This window comes from Phaethon lepturus, unplaced genomic scaffold (genome assembly GCF_000687285.1).
Source record: "Phaethon lepturus isolate BGI_N335 unplaced genomic scaffold, ASM68728v1 scaffold2004, whole genome shotgun sequence".
NCBI lineage: Eukaryota > Metazoa > Chordata > Aves > Phaethontiformes > Phaethontidae > Phaethon > Phaethon lepturus.
The window spans coordinates 249,446-270,311 of NW_010533764.1; the positions used below are offsets into that span (position 1 = coordinate 249,446).

The 20,866-nt window shown below is 36.5% G+C and overlaps 1 protein-coding gene across 1 annotated transcript; it reads right to left on the reverse strand.

The window, feature by feature from the left end:
* Positions 1-659: 659 nt before the first annotated feature.
* On the reverse strand, positions 660-19,998 carry LOC104619420 (PR domain zinc finger protein 5-like; the record flags this gene model as incomplete). The annotated part of the gene is made up of 3 exons (XM_010285298.1): positions 660-1,053; positions 6,362-6,466; positions 19,913-19,998. Coding segments are annotated over 3 exons (356 nt in total), but the record flags the coding sequence as incomplete, so codon positions are not given.
* Positions 19,999-20,866: the final 868 nt, after the last annotated feature.

The window sequence follows — 20,866 nt, forward strand, 5'->3', positions numbered from 1 at the left end:
CAGGAAGAAACACTCTGGGACCTAGCTGTTCACCAGGAAATCAAATACATGTTAACTAGGTAACTGTAGCTGCTCAAACCACTCTGTTAGAGATGTCTTTCCACTTGCCTTGCCAGTCACAGTGATGAGTAAGAATATAGTACTTAAACTAAATTGCTCAAAGTTTTCACTTCAGTCTCATTTCATGTAACCAGAAGAAATACATCCTCCTCAGTGCTCATACAGAAATACTTAACATGACAGATTTCCACAGTTTCTGTACGCATACATTTTGGCATCTCAAGAACCAATTCAAGTTAATGAGTTTCATCTAGTAATGAGAAAGCTGTAAATAAAATGAGACAAAATCATGTTACACAAAATGCAGAATTAAAATCTGAATAAAATATGCCTGGATGCAATCAGCAGTCAATTAGAATGACAAATTCTGCGTGGTTTCAAACTAAAGAATTTTAATGGAGTCTTGAAGCTTAGATACAGAAATACAGTTGCATACAGCCAAGGGTTCAGTTCCAAATGTCCAGCATTTCCAGGTAATGCTACCAATATCTATTTTTCTAAGGCTGTAATTGAGAAGAAGTTTGTTTAAAGCTTTTTTTTTTGCTTTCTTTTTTTTTTTTTTTTAAATGAGGGCAAGATTTTCCCAAAGTTCTTTTATCTTCAAATTTCTAATTTGAAGCTATATTTTACTTCAGGTAAATGTCTTTCTTTGGTTTTTATCCTATTAGTATATTTAAGAAAAAAGTGGGAAAAATAACATGTGAACACATTACATTTGTTTCTCCTGACTATGCTTACTAGTCAGGTGAGAAGTCTGGAGTTCGTACACGTACAAATGGAGCACTTTGGAACGCGAGATCCATTCTTCTCTTCTCACACAGGCCGTAATTAGCTGTCTGTTTCACCATGGACATTTTCCATGTGCACTTTGAGGTAGTCATTTCTTGTAAACTTCTTGTGGCAAAGCTGGCATTCTGCCATCGGTCTATTGGGGTTGTGAGTCAGCTTGTGGCGGATCAGCATTTTCTTCAGGCTGAAGGACAGATCACAAACCTAAGGCAGTGAAGACAAGACAAAGACAAAAGAAGTCTTAAAACTTTAAGCATGTATAATGCTCCTTATGTTAGATCACTGAGGCCACAGCCACACATACCTGCAATACTTAATAAATGAGCTGGTCTTTGGAGGAATAACTCCTTCAGAGAGCACCTTAAAGATTGTTACTCTGTTTGGTATCTCTCAATGTTGTACATTAACAGTTGTACCACAGGCACAGGGGAGAGGGAAAAAAAAAAAAGGGAGGGTGTGGGGGGAAAGACCCAATCTTCAAAATATTAACGCACTGAGGTGTCCCAGTTACATTATTTCCTTCATGACCTCCAGAATAACATCTGCGGGTTCCTAAAAAATCAGTTCAAATTGCTCAGTTACAAGGAGGGGAGGAGTGAGAAGAAAAAAGAGGCTCTGAAGACTGCAAGAAAGGTTCGTAATTATTATAGAGGAAACCTCATTGTTCCAGTCTTCCTCTGCCTGGCCAAGAAAACAGAAGACATATAGCAAATGAAGGTGCAATTCCTTTGCTATATTATCTGGTGTGCTGCTTCCCTTCCTCCACTGTACTCCAAGCAGTTCAGTTCATTCTGCCATTTGAATAAATGGACATAGGAATGAGGGACTCTGCTATACTAAAACCATCATTTCTTATAAAAAAAAAATCCTGTACTGAAGTCAAAATGAAAGGTTAAGAACAAGTTCAGCCAAGAGAAGTTAGAATGAAAAGTTAAGATCCGTAGGCAAGACATCAGGTCAATTGATGGTGCAGTAAATATTGTCACATTCACCTTACATTCCAGGTACATATTCTAGGCATGAATTTCCCAGGAAAGAAAGGGAAAAAAAAAAAAAAAGAAAGCATGTTCCTGGTTTGACAAATGAAATGGGCAAGGGTTATATAATTAAATAGAAATTAATATCCATAAGCTTGCAATCTTAGAATTCCAGGTTCATTCCAGACAAAAATGCCTTCCATGCAGAGGAAACTCAGGGAACCCAGCACAATCTCTCTTTAGGAAAATGAAGTTTTAAGTTCTTATTGGTAGCAAACTAGTAATGAAAATGCTAAACGATTACTAACCAAGACAGACAAATAGAGCTGACTATCCAAGTAGAAAATCTTGACCTGCAGCATATGTATTTTATGCCAATTAAGGTAAAACCATACAATGACCATCAAAAGGGGAACTGCCAGAGGCAAATTTTGTACCCAAAATAACTTTTCCCCAGACAAGAACACTGTATGTGCTGTTACAATGGAACATTTTTGAATTTATCACATGACATAATACCAAGGACTTTTATACAGCAACTGTAACCCTCCAACTTTTTTTCCCTAAATGTATAATCACCTCTTTCAGACCTAAGCAACAGTCACTCTTTTGTTCTGTGACAGGGAAGGTTGCTTACGGCATCCACTGGTCAAGTCTTAATATTGCTTTTGCGAAGTACCATTTTCTATTCCTCTTCCACAGAACGCACAAAGTGAACTCATAACATTTATCCAATCATAACTGTCATGCTTGATCACAAGCCTCAACATGTTAGAAGTATCACATCTTGTAAACACAACACGTTTCTTGGAAGCCAGGAAGCCAATCAAGGATATACGCACCTACAAAGATACATATGTGTTCTGTGTATCTTACACATGCCTCTTCATTTTTAAAGTAAACAGCTTATAACACAGTCTTAAAGTATCTTTTTTTTCATTTATAATGCTTATGTAACAATTAGTTTATTGTGTCCTGCTGTTCCTTCAAGGCTCTAGCATGTTTGACTACCTAACTTCTTCAAAAAGAACATGGAATGCACAGGATGATTACTTAAAAATATGATACAACTTGTGCTGTGCTTATGCATAAATGTTTTTCGTTTTTCTAAGCTTACTTCGTATTTCAATTTTATAAGCAAGACTGACATTTTATAGATTTACAATCATGCTTGCTAATGGGCACTTGAACTCTAATCAATCTCTTCAAAATGATCAAAGTTTTGATTGAGTAGGGAGGATGGAAAAGACTGACATTTGAAAGTAAGTGTAGGGTCAGCTAAAGGCAGAGTGGAGAGAAATACTATACTGGAAAGAAACCAGGACAGGCAGTACCTGACCTTTCTGCCCCCAAGGAAAAATCTGTTGTCTCTGAGGCAACTGAAGTTCACTTGGCCTTCCAGTAAAAAACAGGCTGGTCTTCAGAGGACAGACATCTAATATACTTGGAAAAAAACACATTTTGCATTTCCGTATTTCAGTTATTTTCACTTTCCTGTGTGATACATACCAGAATTTTTACCTTCTAATGGGACTATTCAATTTCCACTATTATCAGTTGGATGTGAGAGCTTTGAGTCACTAACAGTAAGTTCTGAAAATGCTTTTGTTGACTGATAACACACAGAAATAGCCACATAAATGAACTGTAGCACCTTCATCAAACAGGGTACAAGGATTACTTCTACATGTAGCACAATCCTGTACTGTACTGTCTGTTCCATATGCCTGAGAGAGAGGAGAGTGTGAGAGGAAGAGAAGACATGGCTTTCATTTCTGACTCTGGAAGAAAATTCTATTTAAAGCAAAAATGCAATCTAAAGAAATTTGTATGTAGTAGTTTATAGTGGGTGTGCTTGAGCCCATAAAATACACATTTTCCCTCAATAGCCAAAAGTTTTCTTTCTTCAGTTCTTTGGCACTGGAGACAATTCCTGTTTGTAAATGCTAATGGTACTAAGAAAGAAAGAAAATTCTGACAGTGAATATTAACATGTTATCTAGAAGAAAGAGCTGAATAGTTTCTGTGATCGCTTCTAATGCCAGGTAGGAAATAAGACCAAAACCCTTGATGCTCTTAAGATTTTTGTCTTTTAGTGTGGCTTCATTTATTATTACATTTATGAATATGCTAATCATTGAAGAAATAGGCTGGTTTTCACCTTTAAAGGGTTATTAGTAGGTCTGGGCATTGGACTCGCAGACTTTTCCAATTACTTTAATGAGTAAGGGCATACCAAAAGTATGCCTTCACCTCTTAAAACATGCAATGGAAATGGAGGGGAAAAAAAAAATCTAGAAAATAGTAACAAAAACAATTATGAACATGAGAAGTCATCAGGCAAAGTGTTGGAAAGAGAAATAACTTGAGAGAAGTTGACTAAGAAGGAACATGGCACATGTACAAAAAGCAATGAATGGAACAGCTATTAACCCTTTCTGTTAAGAACTAAGAGACAGTTATTGAAATTCCATTGCAGTAAACTGACACACTCTCCCTTCCCCAAGATCCCTTTCCACAGTTAAGAGTTTGTGGAATTTGTTGCCATAAATTCCCACCCAAGTCATTATAAGAAAAATAATGAGAACATCTACAGCTATCTTTAGCAGGATAAAAAATTGTAGGTGAGAATATTTGAGTGTAAAAGGCAATCTTTAGTACTGGGGAGCCAACAATAAATATCTCCCATAGGTATATTGTTCTGTAACTGTCCACTACTGGTTTTCCTGTAACTCCTGCTATGCAAGACGGCTCTGGAGGAACGGTCTGCTCTGGATGACATTTACTATATCCCCAGCATCTGCAGAAGTGAAGGCTAGATGAAATAAGGAGTAACAATAGAAAACAAAACTTTCAACACTCTCCAACTGTGCATTAAGCAGCAAACCATGGTAGGCACCTGGGCAACTGAAGAGTATATGAATGAATAGTAGAGGCAACTGCTGCTTATGTCCAAACCCTGAAAAGTCAGCAATCTCTGCAGTGTGCAGCTGGCAAAAGACTAGTGCTGAAGAATAATTTTACTGAAACATGGTAGTAATTTAAAGTGTAAAAAAAATTTCCAGTAAATGAAGGTACATAAAAATTCTCAGGGAAGGACTAAGATTAGACACATATTACAGCTGTTTCTAGAAATACTGTGATTTGGGAAAATACAGTTCTATCTAATTAATGAGGAAAACTGAAGAAATAGTTGAAGCAGTAAAACGTGTTTTCATACAGCTCCTATTTTAAATTAAAGAAAGAAAAAATAATAAAAGATAACCACCACCCCAAACTGGTCTGAAAAAGCACACTGTGAATATCCAAGACCAGCAAATCTTGTATCCACAGTGTGGGAAAAATTGCATTTACACTGAAAGCTAGCCAACAGCTGATAAACAGCACAGCAATCTGAAAGCTGAAAAAATTATTGACAATGATTTGGAATTAAAGAAATCCTCCAGGTACTATCTAGAGCCAGGCTGTGATTATCCCAAAAGAATACAGCAAATCTCCTGCCTTGTAGACATCAGCAAAATACTGTAGCTGAAATTTTTCATTAAATGAATACATTTTATTCTCAGTGAAACGTTACCAGATTATTTATTAAAAGCCAGATCAATTAACAGATCCTTGCAACTTTCATGCCAAGTGGTTATTCTAATTTCGCATCTAATTTTAGAAATCTGTGAACAAATTTACAACTGTTCAGACTGAGCCACCTAGGATATAACTGAAAGCTGACAGTTCCCTTATGACTTAGTTTATTAAGAGCTAGTATCACAAAACAAGGCACCTGTACTAATTCTGTACCCTATTCCAATGCCCTTCTCTAAGTCCTCGGGCAACAACTTAAATTCTGGCATTTGATAATTCTGAAAGACATCCTTTTCCAACAGTTTCTGCACGTTCAGCCTCCCCACCTACCTTCCAAAAGCTGTGAGATATGTTGTATACAGGATGGGGTATGCTGAATGAAAGGTACTTGACAGTGATCTATGAACTGTAATATTATATGCTGCATTTCAGCGCTGCAAGCAAACACAGCATCCATGATTTCTTCATTGCACAATTAAAAAAACCAACAACTATGAGCAGATGTGGAGAATATCAGACCAGATTTCACTAAACAGAAATTGGAAATTCTGAATTCGTAGGTGTGTCATTCAACAACATCAGAAACATTCAGATTGCATATAATGAATTAAATGCCTTTTCCTGTATAAGCTAATCTTCAAGTATTAAACTGTCATACTATTTATACAGGAACCCAACCAGCATGAATCTGTAACTTGGAACATCCAAACTGCATTAATAATAGTGAAAATAACTCTTAAGGGATCCAAAACCATAAAATAAAAGGGTGTGCGATGCTCCTGCCAACTGAAGAGGGTACATAAAGTTCCCTGAATGGTCTTTCATTAGTTAGGCAATCAAAGACCATATGAAGTGTAACTTTATGCCACAGCCAATACGTGCAAGGCCATAGTCTCACTGCAATTAACTCCTGCTGCTGCACTGAAGTCAAGAAGACAAAGGTACAGGTAACTCACATCACACTGAAACGGCTTCTCTCCGGTGTGGGTTCTCATGTGCTCATCTAGGCCTCGCTTTTGACTGAAAGCCTTGTTACACTCTGAACATTGGTACGGCTTTTCCTGTATGAAATGACAACAGTGAGTGAAAGTGAGTGAAAGTGAGTCAACACAGAGCCCAAGTCATTAAAGGAGTGGAATTCCATGCTGGATGGTGCAAGTTTTATATTCTCTCTAAGGGATTACAGTCAGTGAAAACAACAGAAAACGACTTTCAAATAATTAACTGAAAGCTGGGAAAGCTGTGGCCTGACAGTTTCCACTTCAACACCCACTTATGAATTAATTATCTGTTCCAGTCTTTCAAACTCAGCCATCTTGGGAGTCTGTTTTTTGTAATGTGCAAGGTACAGAAACATAAAATTCCAATGTACTTTCCTTTATCCTCCACAAAACCTTAAAGCATAAAGACAAGTAAGATGTCTATAAAAACCTCAGGTTTGTTAACACGTTTCCAAGCAGGGGAAGAGGTATGAGGAGGAAGTGGGGGTACAAGGAAGGCTTGTGGTAAAGGGAAAAAACTTATTTTGAAAAGTGGTGACAGAAGGTTAATCACATATTCATTGCAGAATCTCAGAAGAAGTACAGATGGCAACTGAGCCATCTGTATTTTTATTAGAACTATTGGTTAGCAGCTACTGTAACACATGAAGTTATAAAAGTTGCAAGCTCATGACATCAAATAAATAATTAAGAGATATGTATGGAAAACCACTATATAACAATTTTCTTCTTTGAAGTTCTTCCTTAATACAGAAACTTCTATAAAAGGTGTAAGTCCTCCTTTACTCCACTAAAGTTACAAAAGAACTGTATGGAAAACAACATTTAAATAGATTAATTACATGTAAAAGTTAGTATTATAGCACTGCACATTGCCTTGCTGAAATGTTGATGCTTTAGAGGCACCTTTATTTTGAATCAATTATACTTATTTCACTTTCATCCTACTTTTTTCTGTGGTCCCTAATTCTGTATTGCTTAAGTTCTACAGATGGGTATTTTAGGCAACAAAGTAAACATTTTTTACTTAATTAAATTGAAAACAAAGACTGAAAACCAACAGGCAATAAAAAGGCTAAGTCCATGATTTAACAAATAATAGGCAGGAATCTTAATGGTCTTTTGCAAGACAATGTGGGATCCAAGTGAGAAGGAACAACTCAGGTTAGCTGTTGAAGCTACAAAGTGAAGAAATTCTCTGGTTATTGAATTCCTATTCTGAATATGTGGGGGCAATCAAGTCTCCATATATTGCTGAATCCTGCCAGGTACTCAGCATAAACCATACAAGTAATACAATGGATTACAAATCAGTGCTGTTCTGGGTAAGTCCCAAGCTCTCTCTTTAGGGCAGCTCTCTGCAAGTACAGAGATCTCAGCGGGGGTGAAGGCTGGGTTCTTCATTTTGCTCTAGCTGCAATGGACTGCCCTCCCAATGGTTTCCTAGAAAAGGCAGCGTCATAAACAGAAACATCTGAACTTTTAGTGGCAGGAATCCTCTAGCTCACCAAAACCAGGTCATAAGCTATATACATAGGGAAAAGCATTTCTCCAGCAATTTCAATTTCAGATATAAGTCATGAGATAAAGTACATTTCAGTATGATGCAAGACAAATCTTTCAACTGACACAGGCTGAGTACACGGTGCCCAGCTGCATATAATCAAACTGGCCTAAAGGGAAGCCACTAATGAGCTTTTCTGTGCAAGATTCTCCTTACACATGCTTATCATCTTTTTGTTTCTTCATCATTATCTTAATTTTGTAATTTCCAGGATTCTTCAGTATAGAGTAAAACATAAATTACCTAAAAAAGATCTGAGCCAATCTTAAAAAAAAAAAAAAAAAATCACCATCTAGACCAAAAACTTCATGTCACAGAAGTTTGCTAGACTGACTAAAGACTTCATGGAGCAGGTCTGTAATTTTTAAGGAAATGTACGAATAAGCCATATGAAAAGCAGGTTTCTGCAACACCCCCTTAATTGGTTTTGCATTGTGGTTAACATAAACCATATTTTCTGTGAGTTCTCTGAAAACAGCCTTTCTCTGTGTAGGTTGTTCCGCAGAAAGTGCAAAGTATAGTATATGATGTGTACATCTTAAACACCTATGAAAACATTCATTATTGCAAACTGTACCAGATGTACTTGCTCCCTTTTTATGACCCTGTTCTTCAGGCATCTGAAGAGTTAACTTGATTATCTTACTCATTTCGGGGTTAAATGGACTTCAGGATTCCATTTTGGAGAAAGGGCCATTATAAACTCTGGGAAGCTGATGTTACAAACCTGGGCTGTAGTATCTTCCTCAAGGTTAGGTTTGGTTATTTGTATTATTCTCTATGGCAAAAAAAGGGTGTATCTAACCATCTCCTTGGCATTTGTATTCAAATTCACATATGTAGTGCATGAAACACTTCCAAAGCTGTCTTTGATCTAATTTTAGATTCCTTACATCTGCTTATTCCAGTGACTTCAGCAGACACAATTCTGATTCACACCAGCCCCCTCTCCCCACTAAGCTAAGCTGCCCTTAATTCACATTTGTGTCCATTTCCGTAAAACCAGTAGGATTGTCCAGAGCAAAACTTGGCCCTAAGATATTGTCCAGAAAAAAAGACTTTTTTGTCAGTTTTGAAGGAGACATCATTCTCAGAGACTAATTTCTTCAAAACAAAACATTCTGTGATTTTCCTTTGCCCTCCCCCACTTCCTCCCCTAATATCAGATTTCTGTTGCACAATGCTTGGAGAAGGCAACATTTGTAACACAGAAAAGATGATGTTGGCTTGGCATCACCACTGCTCTAACGTGAACAGAAAAATAATAGAAAAAAACCACAGCATTAAGTCTGAAAAATGCCACCAGAAAAGGAAAATAGGGACCAACGATGAGATTAGAAGAAAGTTGGACAAATTTAAAACACCAAGCAAAGGGAAAAACCTGCTAACTGTCAACAAAACAGGAGGTCATTGGGAAGATCATGTAAGTCAGACTTCAGAGGAGTTAGCAACTGCCAGTACTATAAATCTACCCTCTGTTCAAAAAGCATCTGCCAGGCCATGACTATGGTGGCAGCAAAGCCAAAGGATTACATGTGTTTCCTTTTATTGATGACATAAATGAGGAAGGGAGCAGGGAGAGTGAAGGAGACAGGATATAGCTGATACTGCAGTGATTTAATATTACATTTTTAAGTATACCAGCTATGAATAGAAATATGTAGATCAGGATTTATAACCTTCCTGCCTCTAAACAAAGGCAGGCCAAGAAGAACCCAAATGGGACTTGGTACTCTGGAAGGTGCTTTGCTGCAACACTGGTATGCTAACTTAGAAGCTCCCGTCTCTGAGGATTTTCACTTTACTACGTTAAAACTGAGAGGAATTCAACATTTTAACAACTGTGACAAATAAAACAGTGCCTGCAATACACACTTCATCTGTCTTTGGACAGCTGAATCATAAATGACTACCTTGGATTCTATGCAAATTGTGCTTTGCATTAGAAAGACATATGAACACGACAAATTCTCAAGGCCATTTGACACCACCTTTAACAAATTGATAGAACATGTGTACAGAGTATCCTGCAACCACAGCAGATGGAAATACTTAAAATGCAGAATATTTGAACTGCTAACTGCTGCTGTAGTTGACTGTATCTGCCTTAAGAAATATAAATACATTATGTATATTAGTGTAGCACTAGTGCATGTGGTTGTTTCTGTAAACCTGGTAAAACTGATTACACAGGTAAAACATGAATAGCATTGGTAGGAGTATCTTCAAATAACTTTTAAAATCTGAATGTAGAACTATTACATGAGCTCAACAGCAACAGCAAGAAAAATATAATCTAGACACTACTATATCCAAATAAATCATAGCTCAAGATTCAAATAAATTGCGAGTTAAAAACAAGTTCTAATAGCTCTTTCCAAGGTGGCAGCAGCAAGTTAAAATTGGGCTGAAGCCACACTCAGGGGACCTTATTCTTTACTCCTTTGGTTAAACAAATTTACTACAGTGATTGCAGATTTATACTTCTCAGAAAGTGAATTTGTTGACTACAGAAATGTTACTCAATAATCCTTTTTAACATTTAGGTTTTAACTGACATACAGAATATACTTAAGATCCCAGAGCTATCTAGGCTCTGATCTCTTTTATGCTCTTTTTTTTAATATCCTATGAAATTCAGCAGATTTACTTCTGATTTACTTCAGAATTTCACATATCACACATTTCTTGTAGATCGTGTTCGTACATCTAAGCACACATTACAATTACTAGCATCTCGGGGTAAAGACATACTGATAGTGTTTCACATGACTATCAATTTGCTGGATCTGCATTTTCTACATGTTGAAAACCGAATATTCAGAGAAGTTCAGAGAAACTGAAAAGCGTATCAGGTCTTATATCACTTGTAAACACTTAAGCATAATCTTGTATTACATATAAACATTTACACTTGTGACACGAGTGTGAAAATTGCCAGACATGAATAATGGCAATGACACAGGACTACCCCATCACCATTCCCAATCCCCTGAAAAAATATCTTATTTCTTCTCTGGAGACATCCAAATTGAGTTCTGTATAACAGACAAATCTGGAGACAAACATGACATATTTTGGAAAAATTAACAGTAAGGCCCACTAAATACATGAAGATTCTTGGTAAAACCTGAGTAAGCCTGAAAAGGTCTCAACCTAAACTCCTTGGGCAACAGTGGGTATGGAACTTTACTGGGTGAGTTTTATTCTCACAACAGGAAACACAGACCTAAAGAACAATATCAGCTTGTATTTTCAATAGCAAAATATTTTAAAATACATAGACTATCCTTTAGTTCACCTTTTTTTTTCTTCTTGTTTTAATTGCTTTCATTATTCTAAAACAAAGAGCTTTTCTTTGCTCCCAAAGAGAAAGTTTTACAATGCCTACACATGAGATGTAGATACAGTAACAGATTGCTTTCAAATCTTACATGGAGAATTTGAAAATATTTGCATTATTCTTAATAAATATCATTTGCTGCTACATGTATTTGCCTTATCACTTGAACACAGGGTTAGTAAAAAATTGTTTTGAAAAATTAACAAGAATGGAAAAATATGGCCTACAATGAACAAACATGACCAGCCAGACAACATTAAAATATACCAGTCAGGCTTGCAGCTACCAAGAGCTGACCTCTCAAACAGAATCCTGAAAATCCTATAGCTTTGCCAACATGAAAATGCAGAAAAGACAGTGGTTTTACCTGCTCAGAAACCAAGAGGACAGTGACAAATACAGACTTCAGGAAGCACTACCTAAAGGGTACCTCAGGCATTGAGGGAATAAGGTTAAGTTTAAGACACTTGCATATTTCACACAAACCCTTTGGCTTTGTGTTTTTTTAACCTTTCCCTAATATCAATAACACTTTGTTTCAATTATTACTAATTATTAATGTTGATGTGTCCCTCAAACCACACTCGCGAGCTATTCAGCCAGTCGTACACAGCATGTATCAAAGATGGCGCCCAGAACCGGTATCATCCTGTCACAAACCCCACCTGAAAGGGAAGTGAAGGCCTGGAAAAAGAGTCCAACCAGAGGCAGCCTAACGCAGGGTTCATGATGCATGCCCATAAGCAACCCACAACCTACCTTACAGCCTCACAAAAGCCAACTTTTGGTAGAAGTTAAGCAGAACAGCGATGAATGAGTATCACAAGTCCTAGAGAATCGGACGGATCTTCCTGCTTGGTCTAGAAACTCCTCACAGATCGTGTCAGACCATGCCGAGGGCCAGGCCGAGCAAGTCGTTCTTTACAAGAAAAGCCGTTAGGCAGCAGCTGTGGTAACAGCCCTTTGAGCCTCAGCAAATCGCAGGGTCAATGCACAGGTTTTTTCACTTCGTGTGCAAGAACTAAGAAGATGCCCTCTCTGTAACTGGAAGGTTTCCGGAAGACACAGCAAGTGGCTCCCCCACAGAGAGAGGCCTATCAGCCTTGCGTTAAATTACTGAAGTAACACTGACACAGGAAGACAAAGGCTGATGAGAATTTACAACTCTGCAGAAGCAGCAGGGCTTTTGAATCTTCTAATACTTAAAACTCAATAAACAACCACTTTACTAGTACACATTTCCTCAGTCGAGGAGTAAAATCTGCAACAAAAATATTTCCAATAACTAAAAGCAGGCACACAAACTTTCCTGTTGAAACGATTGTGAAAGGATTTTAGCAAATTTAAACAAAAGAGTCACTTTTATTAGAAGTGACTGATGTTTTTGTCAGAAAAGTTCTCAATTAATTCAGTTTTGGGAGTTCTGGGGAAAAAAAATAGAACACTGAAATTCTTGCAATAGAATTTGTAACGAAAATAAAAACATGCATCTTCACTGAAAGATGCCTGCCAGAAGAAAAATGGTATCTTCCTCCAAAAGCTCCAGTATATGTAATTAATTGGACTTTACTATACCATTAACTCCCCATTTTCCACAGTAGTTCAGCCTATTTGCTACCTACAATGTGTAAAGGTTTTGTTTCTTTGGTTTTTTTAAACCGCTGAAGTAACTTCTGCCCTAAGATTTAATAAAGGAGGGTTTATTTAATCAGCCATGATGGAAATTCAGTAGATGTTGATCTGCTTCTGGAAAAAGAACAGTATCAATATATTAAAAAAAGTGCATTTTCACTTTACAAGGAAAAGATGATCATCAGTCAGCATTATATAAAAAAAGAGAGTGTGAAAATATAGGTGCTGTGGGATTCAAACCTGCTATATTCTGTGCACAAACACAGATTCTGCAGGCAAGGAAACCACAGCCCTGGCAAAGTCATCATCCTCAGACAGATGTTTGGGAACTCACTCATGTCTCACCAATAGGGAAATATATAGAAAATCTAATATTGAAAAAAATTCAAAATTCAATCAACACCTCATATTATTTCATTACACAGTCACGTGCACAGTAGACTATGTTTAGTACTCAATGTAATTTTTTTTTTTTTTTTTGCAATAGCATAGTATGCTGTTTCCAGAACACATGACCTTTTTTCAAACTTTGTTAAGTATTTCCTGGGAAATACAGAAAAAGTGAAATTATGTCACAATTATCAATATTGTTCTCGCATATTTTTTAATTATTTTATTTTAATACTCTTCTGGGTTAAAAAAAGAATAGAGGGTGTTGTGTAAAGTTCCAAATGAGTGCCTTGGAAAGACTGTTTAACTCAGGACCTGGATGAGGACAGTTTTCTTCTTGTACTGTCGCAGCAGCAGGCTGAAACACTGACTTGAAGAGAAAACCTTGACAGGAAACTGCCTAGCTTCCATACTTAGCATGACTTATACCTATTCCCATGAAATGCATAAATAAATCTCAAAATTAACTTAAGGTTGGCTATCGTCACACATACCGTGTCAGGCCTTGAGTCTTTAGCTTCTAAGGATATCTTTACACTCAAGTCACTTACATGACTGCAGCCCATGCAGACATATTCATAAAAGCTTCAGACTAACACTCTCAGCCACCACTAACAAATGAACTGTGAGATTAAGGAGTTCAAGAGCTGACTTCAAAACATACCCAATACTCAGGCCACCAGATCACACCCATACTTACAATTTTGAGGCCACACTGCTAACAGTATCCAAGCGACCCAGCTTCAAATGAACAGGAAAGAACAGGAGACAAAGGTTCCTAGACAGTACTGTGAGTACTGATAGCTTACGTGTCCAGAAGCTACATAACATCAGCTGCAATCTATTGACCAGTTCCATGCAACATATATATATGTACCTGTGTGTGTATCTACATATATATATAAAAAAAATATATACACTGGCCAAACATTTCAAGTGTGAACAAGTAAAGTTAGTTGCACAGTTACAAAAACATGCTTCTCACTTAATTTGCTCTATTTCTTACAGTATAATCTCTGAACATTAGGTGCTTTTTTTAAACAAACTTAAAGATTAATGAATTTTTAATCAGTAGGCACTTCTGCATGAAACAAAGAAACATACCTACAAATATATTGTAAGTTCTCTAATCTTAAAATATTACCTCAGAAATGTAAAATTTGAGCATTACAGCCAGCACCCTTCCAACCACAATAAATCATATTTTTAAACAAGCTATAAAAATTACATGTCTCTGTTATACCTTCAAAGTATAAATATCAAATATTCAAACCAAGTAATGCAAAAGCATTTGCAACTGGCTTCTACTCTTTCTGTTTTCCATCACTGACATGTATTTAACTGAAACAAACTGTAATAAAACTACCACGTTCAGAAGTAATGAGAACATCAATTTGACATGACAATAACTCTGGGCACCTATCAATGTTCATATTTTCAAACATTAACAATTATATGACAGTAACATACAATGATTTCTCTACATGTTTAAGCTCAAACTATGTAATATTATGTCAGGCACTGAATAAAGCCTTAGGAAAGAGCTGAAGTTTACTGCACTGTGAAGGTTGCAAGTATACATGTATTTCCTCAAAGCTGATATGGTCTGTGAATTCATTTCATCGGAAACTTCAATGAGTTCCTCATTTGCATTTTCTTAGGCTGCTACATTTCTTTATTTAAAAAAAAAAACAAAAAACAAAAAACAAAAACCAAGCCATAAACCAAACACACCTACTTTCATAGAAACAAATCAGTACTCAGGTGACATTTTAATATTAGGTGGTTGGTATTTTCTTTTCCTGACATTGTCAGTAGGGGTTTTGGCTTACCTTCTCTGTTTATTCCAGAGTTTGAGCTGACACCTGTGGCCACCCAGGCTGTACTCAGTTTAGCAGCTGCCAGACCTTAATCAGCTTTCTACAGTGATTTTTCCAGCAGCCTTCCCTGATCGACAGGATCAGGTTTGGCATTTAACCCCACTGGTAAAATTTATCTAGATTTAATCTCTACAATGACATTTTCCTTGTTGAATGTCATATTATTACGTTTATGCTACTTCACAATTTTTCTTGCCAAAAGACCAGACTTTTTTCAAGATATTTATGAGAATAGCCCTTGAGGAAGGGTGCTATGATTATGTTTAGTTCCACATTGCTAGGCTTAGCTGATACAAAAATACTTTCTGGATTTATACATCTTGTTATTTATTCTTTGAATAATTATTCTGCATGCAAGAATACATTTCTAAATAAAATGTATGTGTAGGAAAGGGTAAGAAAAGGAACAGCCACCATCCCTTTTTGAAAAGCCAACACATCAGATGCCTGAAGAAAGAAATTTCAAAGTGTGACTTCCTAGCTTTTCTTGTTCTCAAAACTAACAAAAATAAACATTGGCAAACACACTAGATTTTTTATTTCCTAATCTTTAGTTTTGTCTTTGTTTAAATAGCCTAAGATCACAGAACAAGTTATAGTGAATTAGTATCATACTGAGGAGTTTCAAGCCATTCCTGCACAGGTATAAACTTTCCTCACTGGAAAAGTCCTTGCATAGTACAGTCAGAATACATCTCCTTCCGTGTTTATATTCAGATCAGGTATGTGCTTTTGAAGCACACTTCCCAAATGTCCCCTGTTACTGCGCTTTGTTGCACACTTCCAAAATGTTTTGGACTGCATGACCTGGATTCCTTTTGGACAAAATTAAACCAGAATGTTTAATGCATTTCAGGGAGTGCTACTGCACATTCAGTCCATAGGACCAGACTACACAGAATCTGCAGTGAAATCCTTGTAACACATACAAGATGTGACACATACAAGATGTGAAGACACCAGGTCTTCAGCACCAACTGTTTCACTTTACATACCTACTACTGCACTGTACTACTTGTTAACATACAGACGGTTTCTGATTTCCAGAACGAAGAATTAGACCATGACTACCCTGAGCACCAGAGAAGTGCTACAATGCGGCTGCGTGCATTCACTTCAAAAGAGGCACACATGAATAGCTCAGAATTTTCAGTTCAGCTTATATTGCTCTTGGTTAAATATCTGAAATGTTCAAAGCTGGAAATTCAACTATCAGTACTACATAGAAATACGTTAGGCTATCATCCTTGTAAGTAAACCATCTTAATACCCATAACTCTTAATCACCTCTACAAAACAGAGTAAAGAGAGAATCTGACTACATAAGCAAGACTACTGGAGAATTCCCACCTTCTTCTCCAGCAAGTACCATGTACTTGCTTCAGAGATTCAGTTTTTCAATGTCTCTGAATGAGATCCTGAATGTCAACCACTACATTCCTGACAAGCATCAACCTACTAGAAACATTAAATAAATCTTCATAGACTTGCCAAGAACACAACTGCACTTGTAAATAATGGTCTCGCTTCAATTTACCTCTCAGTATTTTCTCTCCCCTTCTTCCTTCTTATTCCTTCCAAATACCCAAACTCCCTTCACCACTCTGTTCTCTTTCACTGACATCCGAATCACACCACTTAAAATACATATTTATTCCTCTATACCTGTACTAATACTTAGTCATCTGAACAACAAAACTACAGCTTATCTTACAGTACTGCATGGATAATGTTCTGCAGAAAAACAAACTCAGCATAACCACTCCTTCTGACTTTAAAAACTGTGAGACTTTGTAATAAACTATGCTTTCTGTTCTATTATTTTTATTAATACTACTAGTCAACTTTTTTGCTCTCTCCTACTAAGACTTTAAAATTTTTAGCTGTCCAGTTCTATTCAGCTATTAAATAAGGTGTTGAAGTGTGAGGAAGAGGGAAAGTTGGAAGACGCAGGATGAGAGCAACAGGCTTCGATTTTCAGAAATACTAGTAATGTTAACGTTACCAGTATTGATTCTTATTAGCTCAAAGTAAAAAAATATTTATCTGAGGATAGATTAATATAAAATGCTATTTACATACGAATGAGCTTCACTGTGAAGCTTTGGAATAGGAGTAGCATATAAAGAGCATGATCGCAAAAAGAATCAAAACCCCAAACAAAGGTCTAAAAAAAAAAAATCATGTTGTGCCTGCATATTTTAATCCTCTAGCATAATTGTAAAGATTTCCAGTAGTCTGCTTAGCACATTCACACACAAAAAAGAAGAAATTAAATATGACCTATTGAAATCTAGATACTCATGACATGTCAAGTATATGGAAACACTTGTATCACATTTGGTGTGAACTGTGCTCTTTCTTTCTTTCTGTAAGGATGATATTTTGACTACATGATACAGCAGAACATTTTCTGAGATATTTTAAATCAAATTTTATTATGTTCTTACTGCAATTATCTTCTTAGTGCAATACAAAGTCTGTCTAATTACATCTACATATATACATTAAAAGGAAATCTCCACTCTGTAAAGTCTATTTTCCTAACTCTTCCCTTTCCTATTAGCTAAATTGTTCTTCTGTCATGCATAAGCAGTGTTTAAATTATTTACTTTTTCCTCCTGTTTCAACATTAAAATCCTCAGTTTGTCCTTCAGTCCAATTCTATAGAAGCATTTTGGAGCCAGCCTGCAAATTTCAAAGACTGTTGGGTTTTTTTTCCCTTATATGTAACAGAGGCAAAATATGATGATGTATGGGAATATATGTAAGTATCAAGTTACACAGAAGAGGTAGTAGCAAGTAGCTAAAGAACAATAAAATAGCAAATTCTCTACTAAGGTACATAATTATGTTTCAAAGCATAGCTAAGAGCAAGAAACATCCCAAGAAAGTATAGCTGCTCTTTAGCTGAGTGTAAGTTTTCCATTCAATGCAATTAAAAATCTCTACTTTGAAGTTACTTTTTTTTTTTTTAATTGTTAACATAATATTTATTATCTGCATTGTGTGGGCAATCAGGACTGATGCATACAACTATCAAAAAAATATGCAGTTATCAAGAAAAAATGCACAGTTTGCCTTCACTGACGTACTGCATTTTCTAAGACTGCAGGATATGCAATCCTGCTGTAAATAACTGCTATCAGTTAAGTTACAGCTTTTAAGCAATGAAGATAATGTTTGTAAAGTCTTCTAACCTCACTCACGAGCATGCATTTTGGAAGAAATCATCACTTAGTATAAATCACTGTAGTCAACAGAGATGCATCATTATAGGCTCTAAAGGCCTATTCTTATTCTTTTTTTCTCTTTTTTTTTTTCCTACAGAGACTGAAGGGTTTGTTGCTTTTACTCAAACTGTATGACAAATCAGGAAAAGATTAAACTTGGCACTATTTCAGAGCTGATCTTGTTTACTACTCCTCCCACTCACAGCCATGTAGAACATATATGGTAATGAAACTTCTCCTGGTGCAAAAACAGTAATATGGGACAGTAACAACAGAAAAGATTTTATAGCACTTCTTAAAGTGATTTAACAGCTGGAAAGGAGGAGAAACAGCTAACAACATGGGACTAGTGTGCTCCCAGTGAACCACCAGGCAGCACTGCACAAACTAGTGATTACTTCTAAAACTAAAGCTTGGGGTACGCGAGCTAAAACTTATCTAGGAGCTGTAGTTAATACTCTCAAGACTAGGCAGAATGGTAGAAAATTAAACAAACAGTTTTGATCTTTACTTATTTATAAAGCTATTCTGTGTGCAGATTTGCATATGGTGAACTACCATCCTCCCTATTTCCTAATAGATAAAGAATTTTCCTGGTTTGGCCTCAAGGCTGCCTTGATTTCTGTAAGCAGTAATAGCTCCCAAGGGATTACTAGTAAAAGCTGCAATTTACTTCTAACTTTTTGTTTGTTTTCTTATGCTGGATGGGGAGGCCAGAGACAGGTAGTATATGGACTGCTAGACCAGCTTAACTTAACCTGGAGATCTCCGTTTACTAAAGGAATTCATATCTGGCTGCTTGAAGACAGCTCTCCATCTCTTCGCTGGCTGAGGGGCCAAGATCTCACTTTTGTCCTCTAGTAAACATACACACACAACAAGGCTTTTCCCTAAAACAGGGAAACTTTGTGCTAACTGAGACTCAAAGTTCAAAAATGATCTTGGAGACTTCTGCAATTTGCCTTTTATTTTGCCTTCAGTTAAATAAGAGTTAAAGGAATTCATTTTGCAACTTAGTATTTGTCATCAGTTAGTACAGTACAGCCTCTAAAAAAGCTCACAGTGACTGGATTTTAAGGAGACAGTAAGAATCAAAGTACTGGATATTGAAGTTTCAAGAATAGTGAAGCCTTTACAGAATTGTTTACTCAGTAAACAATCACAAACATTAATTTATACCTATGAATAACCACAGGTTAAAGGAAGGAGTTTGTACTGCTATTATTTCAACATATAAGAAACCAAAACCATCAAAAATATAAGGTTGGTAAGGGAGGCATAATTAGAAATTAACAGTTAATGACTTCAATCTTTGCCTCTTATTTTGATAAGTATAATATATCTTGGTCAGTATAGCCTAGTCTTTACACAAACAATAATTATTTACTTTTTGCCACACGATTCATAGACAATCCTCAAGTAACCATAATAAGCAAGCTACACTTACCCTTGTGTCAGACTTACCCTTGTGTGGGTGCGAATATGCATCTTCAAGCCATCATTCTTGCTGAAAGCTTTGTCACAGTAAGGACACTGGTAAGGACGCTCACCTGAAAACAAGAAAAGCATCAGAATCCATAAATACAGCCTCAGTATACAAAGGTCTTGCAGCACAGTTATTTGTCAAACTGAGGTACTTTCTTCTGGCCTTGTCTTCACACTCAGTTCAAACAAAAAGACATCTAAGCATTAGGAAAATTACAAATAAATGTCCACCTTAGCAGGATGCAGGGTTGGATAAAATTATTCCTCTTTACTGCTTGATTTTGTTCTAGCAATATATGAATACACACAGAGAGCCTTGGGAAAAAAAGAAAGAAAGGAGAAAAAAAAAAACACCTACTGACCTTGCTCAAACCACATTCTACAGTGACTTACACATGGTCACTTTTATGGCTAGGCATTAACTGCTCCCAAGTATTTCTTCTATTTCACATATGGTTGTTATTAGAGCCCTCTGGGTGTCAGAATCCCAATGAAATATAAAATTTACTCTTTTTTAATGCTGTATCTGAACTGTGTTAGAAGCTAGTTAATCAAAAGTTTCTGCAATTTTTGTGTCAAATTTTATGATTGAAATGGAAGCAGAAGGATCTTAGCATCTCCCTTGCAGCATCCCATACCTTAGAGGTATTTAGTTTAATGCTCCATTAAACTGGTGTCATTTAGCATCGATTTTCACAAACTCACATTAGCGTAATGTGGATACTGAGCTATTCAGAACCAAAGAATGAAGAGTTTCTAAGCTAGCTCTATAATTTGGAAGAAGTCATAAAGCTTTATAATTCCGTAAGGGCATTTTAATTTTTAACTCTTTAGGCAATGCACTGGAATCTGAGTCTATCGCCTCCTCTTCCTGTACACAAAGCTTTAAAAGCAAGTATCGGGTTGTTTCTAGTACAAAACCAGAATTCAACA